General features: G+C 35.7%; 3 protein-coding genes and 1 long non-coding RNA gene across 4 annotated transcripts in view; 2 read left to right on the forward strand and 2 right to left on the reverse strand.

Moving 5' to 3' along the window:
• LOC119629658 (uncharacterized) overlaps positions 1-11,067 on the forward strand; it is a 378,532-nt gene that overhangs the window by 265,327 nt on the left and 102,138 nt on the right. The window lies entirely within an intron of this gene.
• LOC101745913 (general transcription factor 3C polypeptide 6) lies at positions 787-3,886 on the reverse strand. Its single transcript, XM_004928521.4, has 3 exons — positions 3,656-3,886; positions 2,819-2,989; positions 787-944 (listed from the first exon to the last, which is right to left on the reverse strand). Exons 1-3 carry the CDS (start codon positions 3,867-3,869, stop codon positions 808-810), a joined length of 522 nt encoding a protein of 173 aa, XP_004928578.1. The 5' UTR covers positions 3,870-3,886; the 3' UTR covers positions 787-807.
• Positions 4,719-5,546, forward strand: MBF1 (multiprotein bridging factor 1). Its single transcript, NM_001043359.1, has one exon. It carries the CDS (start codon positions 4,819-4,821, stop codon positions 5,257-5,259), a length of 441 nt encoding a protein of 146 aa, NP_001036824.1. The 5' UTR covers positions 4,719-4,818; the 3' UTR covers positions 5,260-5,546.
• LOC134200179 (uncharacterized) lies at positions 8,004-10,790 on the reverse strand. Its single transcript, XR_009974989.1, has 2 exons — positions 9,142-10,790; positions 8,004-9,089 (listed from the first exon to the last, which is right to left on the reverse strand). It is a non-coding gene; the product is annotated as an uncharacterized LOC134200179 (long non-coding RNA).

Here is an 11,067-nt window from a genome sequence, read left to right on the forward strand (position 1 = left end):
AAGGCTACAGTACCATAGACCACATACATACGCTGCGGCAGATTGTACAGAAGACCGAAGAGTACAATCGGCCATTATGCTTAGCGTTTGTGGACTATGAGAAAGCCTTTCATTCCGTCGAAACATGGGCGGTCCTTAGATCTCTCCAGCGGTGCCGTATTGACCACCGGCCGCAACTACTTCGCAGCCAGGTGTAAACAGGTAATATTTAGGTGTATTTATACGTTCATGACGTATGACGTAAACATGCGTGTTTTTTGTGTTAAATTAAAGCTAATTTTTTTTATATGGTGATACATTGCTGCCGGTGAACAAGTGGCCGCAAATTAAGGTTGGTAGCTATTAACCACTCGAAGTATTCGAGATAAAGTGAAAAAGAGTTAGCGCGCAACGCCATTTGTTAAAAGAGGATGGCGTGTGCCAGCTGTGCGAGTATTTGAAGCCATTGCGCATGCGTCAATAGGTAGAGTTCTCAGTCAGCGACGTTGTCGACACTTCAGCGACTTTGAAATATTTTTCTCATCATTAAATATAATAAAGAATAATATATTAAATGAAATATCCTAATATTTTGTATCAATATTATTAAAAATAAATAACCAAATACATGTTACAAGTTTAACTTCATAGTGGTGTGAGTGTAGATTTAATAGATGGCAATACAATTCTAACCACTGCTTTGACGTTACTTGACAGTATTACTGAATGATTTTCAAATTATTTACCTCATTTTGTTAAGCAAGAAAAACGCTCAATGCAGCTAAGGGAAAAAAAAAAACATTTAGATTTATCTGTTATTCTTTAAATTTAATCTATTAAAATTGGTTCTAGTGTTTTATCTCGGTATTCAGTTTTAAATGTATTTATTGCTTCTTGAACGGTTTTAAAATTGACAGCCTTTACGTCATCATCTATTTTGTTGGATTGATTGCCAGGTACACAGTCTGAAATAAAATGTTTTGTAAATTAAAAATATGTTATGTTAATAAACAACGTAAAGGATTTTTAAGCTATTGCACAGCTTTTATCGCGGGCCTTGAGCGCGGCGACCGAATCTTGAAATTCCGTAACGAAAAAAACCTAACACCCCTCACTCCGCCTATCATGTAGCTCGCGTTCAACACATTTACACGTTGCGCTTGTGTAGTGTTCGTGAATAAGTGCGTGGCGGGACGTCACACTGCATGCGCATCATGAAAAGTCTGCCCATCTCTCTCTCGCGCGGTCTAGCTTATGAGTGTGAAGGGGACAGTTAATGTTTTGCTGTTATTAATGTTTAATATAGCGTGGTCTTGTTTTATTATTGTTTTAATATTAAATTATCATGGTCTAATTATAATTGCATAAGTTGATAAAAAAATGCTATGCAATAGCTTTACCGCGGCAGTTCCAGTGTTTTTATTTATTGCTTAGATGGGTGGACGAGCTCACAGCCCACCTGGTTTTAAGTGGTTACTGGAGCCCGTAGACATCTATGATGTAAATGCGCCACCCACCTTGAGATATAAGTTCTAAGGTCTCAGTACAGTTACAACGGCTGCCCCACCCTTCAAACCGAAACGCATTACTGCTTCAAGGCAGAAATAGGGAGGGTGGTGGTACCTGCCCGTGCGGACTCACAAAAAATCTTTCCGCCAGCTATTACGCAAATTATAATTTTGCGGAATTGATTTTTATTACACGATGCTATTCCTTCACTGTGAAAGTCAATCGTAAAAATTTGTTAAGTATGTATTTCATTAGAAAAATTGGTATCGCCTGCGGGATCCTAACATCGTTGCATCACCAGATACGAATGCTCCGGACGTCTTATCCTTTAGGTCACGACTACTTCGAATCGAATAAACAAATACATAATTGCATTTGAAGCAGTGAAATAAAGTCAACCTGCTTTTTGACAAAATAGAAAGTTAGTATCTTTCACATTGCAGAATAGCTAAAAGTTGACAGTTTACAAAACAGTTTTAACCCTTTTCAATAGTCAAAGCTAAAAGAAGTCATTGAGAGAAACCCAATGATGTTCTCCTTTTTTTTTCACTACTAGATATGTGATGAAACCAAACTTTTTTTGAAAAGATTGGTCACTGTTGATAAAAAGTAGAATAAGATAATTTATGACAACGACATACATCATGAGCGAAGTGCAGTCATGCTTCACAAACTATAGTGAAATTAACATTGACTTGCATTAAGATGGTGCTGTGTATGGTAGTATTGGAACCATAGGGCAGAGCCTTTCATTCAGATCTCTACAATCTAATGGACTAAAAACTACTAAAATAACTGAAAAGATGGCTAGAGTTGATTAGCAGAAGGGTTGTGGTTTTTCATCGTAATATTGCCTGACCATACAGATTTTTGACTACTTAGCAAATGTGAACTTGTTTGGAAAGTGTTAATGCATTTGCCAAATAGTGCTCACCTTACACCCACAGATTTTTCACCTGGTTTGGTCCTTGTTTTTGTTTAATTTGTCTAAATATAAAATATGAAAAACATTATTTAAACAAACAAAAATTATTCACTACAAATTCGGCACACACTCATAATAAAGGATAGTGATCAGTGGTATTTGCACTCAACCATTTAAATACTATTGCCACTTCATTCATAAATCATCGTCAAACTTGCAAGTTCACATTTTTTGTACAAAATATAACTGGTAATAGCTTAATTATGAAATAGTTTTATATATACTAAATATTATGTCTTTGCCTTTTCAATAATTTATCTTTGATATATAATTGACCTTTACTAATGGTAATTTTATCCTTGTAGGTATTAAATTTTGTTAATACTCAAATAATGATTTCATTACCTTCACCCTCCTTAGGAGACACATAAGCATGTTGCATCTGTATACATTTTCTTGTTTTGCAAACGTATTTTAAATTTTTTTCAGACAATCTATCAAACAGTGGGTCATCAGTATTCGGTGATGGATCTTCTTCAAAAAACAAATATGTACCAAAAGGGTTGTCATACTTTCCTGAAAGCATAATTAAGCACATGAGCAGTTTTAACCTATAGCTGATTGTAATGGTTTTGCTTTATTATATTCTAATCACTAAAACAAGTGGTTTCAAATGTTACATGACTAAGTTAAAAAAATAATTTTTTTTTATAACCCTAACATTATAACTAGACTTAAATTGCCACATTTATACTATTTTGTTTTAAGAAGACACTTATTAATTCTATTCATGCCTCTAAGAACCTAAATAGAACTAAAACCTAAACAGAATACAAGTATAACTGAATAATTTAGAAGAAAGAAATGAACTTTTACTGACTTTAAAACTTGGTGTAAGTTGTATTAATTATAAATTAATAAACATTCAACCCTATTATTCCTCTTTGGAATAATTTAACCACATACAGCCATTCAAGCCAGTAAATAAATTATTGCAGAAACCCATTGGAGACTTTTGGTCTTTTCCAGTATTGACAATACAAACTAATTTCTAAAAAAAATTGGTTGAATATTTTACATTTTCGTATCAAGCATTAAAGTCCCTAGATATGAATCTCAGGCATAAAGTTGGGTTGAAATTTTATGCACTGCTTTATACTGCTCTCTCAGAACCTGTGCTTTGAAATCAGCAACTTTTCGGTATATTCATGAAATGTTATTAATGTGATTCAAATATCTTACCAATATAGAAAGTATCATCCATTTGTACAATTGGATTTTTACTATCAATACCCAATATGTGAATATTTCTGTATTTTTCGATATTAACACTGTCCTTGAATTCAAGATACACCAAAATTTCTTCCTCACAATCATCTAGTGCATCATTTTCCATTTTAAGTTTTATGAAACTAAAACAAACTAAACCTTGTCCAAGTTTCAAGTTTTCAACCATTTAATTATTTTTTTTAAGCGATTTTATGACCTGGTAACTAAGACTTTTAGGTCGTCTTATTTTAATTTATATTTTTATTTTTATGAAAAATGATAATATGGAGTGAAATGAAATGAAGATGACTAATTTGAGACATTAATAAATTGAGATGAAATAAAATAAAATGAGATGAAATGATATGGGATCAAATTTTATCTCAGCAAAATGGTGGTAATTTACTGAGACTTTTTCAATGAACTATTTGTAGGATCCCGAGAAGTTACGTCCAGCGGCTTTGTTTCATTTTACCACATTTGTGCACTTTCACAGATATTAAACAGTTAATAAACCACCGTTATTACACATTTAAACCTGAAGAAACACTAACTAGACAAGACCTTTGCCCCTCTCACTTCGCACCTCCTTTTGCGTTATGGTGGAATACTCACTCAGAAGACGAAGATAACCTTCCATTATTCCCTTTCATCTAACCCAACAGCACATAAGATTATAGTTGAATAAGTGCCTTTTCTCCTTGCTACAATCATGACGGTTGCCATATACCTAAGGTGCTTTCTAATCTCACCTCATTGTTTTTTTTTCATTATGCTGCTCTAACAAAAGCAGCGCTTCACCGAATTTACCAATCTACCATCAAGATCGAGACCCACTGAGAACGAAGAACCATTCGTCGGATTCGACAGGTTCACTGAGAACGGTCACCGGTTACAACAAAAATTACTTCGGTTCTTTTCACAAGATATGGCTTTTGGGATATAAGGGCTTTGTTCCTTCGGAACGAACAAGGAACCCACACCATAGATTATACACTTAACCCACAACCAAGTGTATAATCTATGCACAACCAGTCCACGAAAAGAAAATCTCTAACCTGAGTCAGGTTATTAACGTTTAAAACCAATAATAATACTCTTGTTTTGTTTTATCATACCAGTGATCTACGTTGAACATGTCTGACTGGGATACAGTTACAATTCTTCGCAAGAAACCACCAAAAGCTTCTGCTTTAAAAACTGAACAAGCTGTAAATGCAGCGCGGCGACAAGGTATTCCGGTTGATACGCAACAAAAATATGGGGCTGGAACTAATAAACAACATGTTACTACTAAAAATACAGCTAAACTAGACAGAGAAACAGAAGAATTACGCCATGAAAAAATACCACTTGATCTGGGGAAACTTATAATGCAAGGCAGACAAGCTAAAGGAATGAGTCAAAAAGACCTCGCCACTAAAATTTGTGAAAAACCACAGATTGTAAATGATTATGAAGCTGGTCGTGGCATTCCAAATAACATTGTTCTTGGAAAAATTGAAAGGGCAATTGGAATAAAACTTCGTGGAAAAGAAAGAGGCCAACCACTGCAGCCTCCTGGCGGACAGAAATAACGGAATTCCCTGGGAGGCGAAGACTTTACTCCGATTCATTTATTGCATAATAAAAATTCACCTCATTTTAGCTGTTGCATGTACTCTTATTAATTGGTTATGAAATATGATGTAAGCATTTATTTTGTTTTGTCTAGAAATTTCTGTCAGACTGATGTTACCACCATTGAAAATGAACTGTAAATTATTTCAAAATAAGTGGCAATGAGCGTAAATACTTGTAATGTGATATGTAATAAAATAGCAGTTCAATGTAAAATTAAACTTTCAGTCTTAAAGTTTTTTGTAAAAGCTTAATATCTTTTTGATATGAGGGATACAAAATTATCTAAAGTCAGGAGGAGCAAATGTCAGATCCTCTGTTAACCTTTTTAGATTATAATTTGAGCAATTAATTATTGAAATATGAAATCATTACAGATCCATCATACATAAAAATCAATTATAAATTTAAAAGTGGAACTGTATGCTTCAATTCCAATGTATTTTTCTTAACCTCGACATGTCAATGTGCTGTTAACCCCACTGGAAACAAGTGATTATAGAAACCCATAGATAACATGCTGTGAATCAGTATTACCCACTCACCTTAAGGAATAAGGAAATTTGATCTATATTATTATTATTAAATTCTTTATTTCAGATAATGATCCATATAAATGTTAGTAACAGTTATTTCTTAAAAATAAGTTAGTAAGGACAAAGGATATAAAGGTTAAGTTAAATGCATAAAACTTTTTTTTTCATACCTAAGCTGATAGCCTTGAGAGGCTATATTAGCGTAACCTTAACTAGTAGGTGAGCTCACGGGGCTCAAACCTGACATTGCTAACACGAACCCTAGTAAGAGCCGTGCTTCGCATAATCTACCACCGGATCGGAAACGCGACCCACTGAAGAGATCCAGCTAGAAACTCAGTAGGCTGTGTCTCAGGGTTAATTTACTCGTCGAGCCCTTTGTCGCAAGCGACGGGTTCGACGAGAACGATGACTGGTGCTTGAGGTACCAAAAAGCACCGTTAGTAGATCGGGAGGATCCAAAATGACGTGCATAAAACCAAGGAAACCTCCCATAAGTACAACCCTACTTATTGGTTTGGATTATTGTATATTTGTTTGCACATTACTTCAGTTCAGAGCACTTGATACCAGAACTCTAAGGAGTACTCAGACAATGAACCCTTACATTTTGTCAAGATAAAGGGTTGCCTTATGTCACTCTCCAATCCATAAGCTATTAGTCGTTTTGTACATTTGATGGTATGTAAATTGCATACCAAGTAGATTGAAAAGTCTATAATGTAATTTACTGTTATAAAAAAATGGGCTCACTCAGTGGCTAAGCACCGTTGACGCCCTAGACACGTCCTAATCAACCCATCTGATTAACTTGGCGCTGGTGGGCGTTGCCTTTTCTACCTTTAGCAGCACCTGCTGAACATTATAACATCGTCCTGCAGTATCTCACCAAGTCTTCTCTGCAGTCTGGTATACACATTGTTAAAGCTCGGTGTCAGAGCCGGAGCTCGAGGGCGCGGGGGTGGGGGGGGGGGGGAAAGCGGCGACTCGGGTACATTCGCGGCGGCGGCGATAGTTTTTAGGCTGGCCTTATAGGCCCGGAATTCGGACTTATGTCCGGGCAACATTCCCGTACGAATTTTGCGAACATCGCGGGGTCGTCTTCGTCACACATCGTTGAAGAGGTGCCCGGGGGGGGCGTCCCCGGGGCTTAAAGTAACTCGAACCCGAAAGGCGAGTCCCCTGAGTAGGAATTGACCCCCTGCGCTATACTAGCCAGCAGTTAATTGCAGGGGGGGGGGGGTCATGCCTATGCCGTGAAAACGGCAATCAGCTGGGATTGGGGTGAAAAATATGGGAAGGTGGGGCCCCACTAGGTTGTGAGAATATGCCACAACAAGCGCTGAACGTAGTGGGGTTTTTGTCTCGAAAGACAGTTTTTGAAAAAATAATTAAATAAAAATAATAATAAATGAAAATGGAATGAATGAGAATGTGCGTTCGAAGTTTTCATATGCAAAACTATTCAAGACGAAAAGTGCGCTTGCGAGTCAAGTCGCGAGGACAGCGACAATCTTTCGAGAAACAAAGTCGCGACGGCAGCGCCAATTTTTCGTAAGAGCACGTCCGGTCTCGAATAGCGTTGCGGGCGGAATGTCTTTCTTATCAACCAATTTTTCAGTTATTTATACACACATTAAATATTACTGTATGGAAAGCGAAAGGGAGCGGAATCAAATGAAGGTGATTTATCTGAAATTGAAAGGAATGAAATGATACTGGAATGTCTAAATATCATATTGGTTTTTTTCTAAATGGTAGGGTAGCAGACTTTAATTGGCTTATTGGGAAAACCATATTATAACGGAGTTATATCACTTTATCCATCTTATCCACTTTCAACTATGAATAAGGCACCATTATTACTCATTGAAACCCAAAGGAATATTAATATGTAATGAAACAACTTACGTATGTACGGTATTTTACTTCACTTTCTGCGTTCCCGCCAATAACAATTAGCCCACTGGTGTTCGTATATTAAAATCATTCTCCGTTATTGTATTGGATACATACTTTTTAATTTTTTTGGTGAGCCGGGGGCGCATACCCTACGAGGTCTCTGAACCTAGATGGCGCGCGGGGTATATGAGACTGGACTGTTGGACGGTTACATTTGAGGGGATTGGGTCTTTAGGTGATGAGGGGCTATTTAAAAACACAACTGCTTCATTATAATTATATTGCAGATTGCTTGAACACTTTTACACCATTATACAATTATTATCTTTATATTTTTTATATAACTATTACATGTTTGTCTTGCCGTGTCTAGATGAGAAGTCACTGACATTTTCTTACGAGAATACAATGATCTGTTTTTTAAAACATTTAAAATAATTCCAATATTCGAAATCTAATCAAGTGTCAAGTGTTGCCTGCCATTACATTTAATATACAAACTCCAACACACCCCCTCAACACTTGCACACATTTTTCTCCGTCTATAATTTAATACCAAAAAGAATAACGTTAACCTGACCATAAATTAACTACTTTCCATACATACCTTAAAACCTCACAACCACTTACATTCCGTTACTTCCACTTAATCCCTCAATTCAACCAACAACTATTCATTCAACCTTTCAAACTTAATACCATCTTTAATGTCGCTACTTTTAATCCTTTCTTACTCCAACTCCAATTCGATCATACATGTACTCTCATTCAACCACACAACCATTCAACCTTAACTTCCCTCTTGACTCATTATATAAAACATTGACTATAATAGTCTTTAACTCCTTCTTGACTCCCTACATAAACTCTTCAAGTTTATTTAAAACTTTTAACGCCTTCTCAACCTCTTAAATAACCTTAAACGCCTTCTCAACCTCTTAAATAACCTTAAACGCCTTCTCAACCTCTTTAATAACCTTAAACGCCTTCTCAACCTCTTTAATAACCTTAAACGCCTTCTCAACCTCTTTAATAACCTTAAACGCCTTCTCGACTCTAACCTTAAACGCCTTCTCGACTCTAACCTTAAACGCCTTCTCGACTCTAACCTTTAACGCCTTCTCGACTCTAACCTTTAACGCCTTCTCGACTCTAACCTTTAACTCCTTCTCGACTCTAACCTTTAACTCCTTCTCGACTCTAACCTTTAACTCCTTCTCGACTCTAACCTTTAACTCCTTCTCGACTCTAACCTTTAACTCCTTCTCGACTCTAACCTTTAACTCCTTCTCGACTCTAACCTTTAACTCCTTCTCGACTCTAACCTTTAACTCCTTCTCGACTCTAACCTTTAACTCCTACTCAACTCTTTTACCTTTAACTCCTACTCGACTCTTTTACCTTTAACTCCTACTCGACTCTTTTACCTTTAACTCCTACTCGACTCTTTTAACCTTTCAACTCCTTTATCTCCACTCACAAACGACAACATAACATAACAAATAACCTCAGATAGCTTTATTCAACACTCGAACTCAAATATAACTTTTCATTTCCATAACAACCTTTCATTATCTTAATATCTTTCACTTATTAAATTTTCTCACTTTCTTTTACTTATTAAGCATTCAATCATTTAATATAAAAACTAAAACCAAAATAATAAAGTAATATTCCTAACATCTATTATACAAAACCAACAATAAACAAAACTATAAAAGAGACTCAAAAGGATATTAAAAAACGACTGTAAATATGTTTGTATCAAATAATGTGTACTTTTTCCACGGCTAGACTATCTATTTTATTTATAGTATTATTAATAAACAATTATATTTTTTTTTTTTTTTTTTAATCACCCCCTTAATTGTTTATGTCGGTGGAAAGAGAGCACCCCCTTAATTTTTGAATTATCCTTGTCTCTTTTTAGTTATATAAACTGTTGTATATAGCATTTAAATTTCCCTATCAATCTTATAAACTAACCCATTTCTCCCAAAACACAAGTTCACTTTTTTTTTAAAAATGTCTCAAAGTCACTTAAAGTCTCAAAGTTTTCCATGACCAGATTTTCATTTGTTAATCTGCCATCATTTGTTCCATTTTCATTTCATTCTCTATTATTTCGCCTTTCAACAACATCTTCTCGAACTATACGCCATTTCTACTTTATTACACTCCATTAGTATTATTTCCTCTAATATCACCTTCTCGAACTCCACTAACTCTCCATTTCTTCCTATTTCACCTTCTCGAACTTCATTACCTCCATTACTACTATTTCCTCTAAAATCACCTTCTCGAACTCCATTAACTCCATTTCTTCCTCTATCACCTTCTCGAACTTCATTAACTCCATATCTTCCTCTAGCACCTTCTCGAACTTTGTCGACTTCGTCTTCACGATTATTTTTTATTTGTTGTTCTCCCTTCTATTACCTTATCTCATACTCTTATAATTCTGTTTGGTATTTCAGCCAAATATTATAACATTTTCTGTTTTTTTTAATGGTTTTATTTTCATTAAATTCATTTCATATTGGTTGCTAAGAAAAATTTTTACAAACAGTTTCGTTTCCATGGTGAAGTTGTAGGCGTAGGTGATGTTTTAATCAGCAAACTATAATAAATATTACCTTATAAATTCTGGTCTGGGCCCATAACCTGTTGGATGGTTACATTTGAGGGGATTGGGTCTTTAGGTGATGAGGGGCTATTTAAAAACACAACTGCTTCATTATAATTATATTGCAGATTGCTTGAACACTTTTACACCATTATACAATTATTATCTTTATATTTTTTATATAACTATTACATGTTTGTCTTGCCGTGTCTAGATGAGAAGTCACTGACATTTTCTTACGAGAATACAATGATCTGTTTTTTAAAACATTTAAAATAATTCCAATATTCGAAATCTAATCAAGTGTCAAGTGTTGCCTGCCATTACATTTAATATACAAACTCCAACATGGACAATCCGCAAACTTTGAGAGGAGACCGCGAGCCAAAGGATGGCATTTAGATCCTACCCACTAAATTATATTGTATACATACTGAGTGCATTTTTTCCCTACCTAATTGTTGGGAGTCTAAGGGGCTATTCCAACTACGAGCGGACCGGTAGGTGGACTCACGGGTTCAACCTGAGAGAATTCCTAATACTAGCCCTAGCATGAGCAGTCCTTCGCTGAATCTACCACCGGATCGAAGCCGCGATTCATTGAGAAAATTCGGCGAGAAACTTAGTGGGTTGTGTCTATTGGCTAGTTCACACGTGGAATGTAATGTTTGGACTATATTTTTGTAGGTGTGTATGTTAAG

Source organism: Bombyx mori, chromosome 15, assembly GCF_030269925.1.
Source record: "Bombyx mori chromosome 15, ASM3026992v2".
NCBI classification, from domain to species: domain Eukaryota; kingdom Metazoa; phylum Arthropoda; class Insecta; order Lepidoptera; family Bombycidae; genus Bombyx; species Bombyx mori.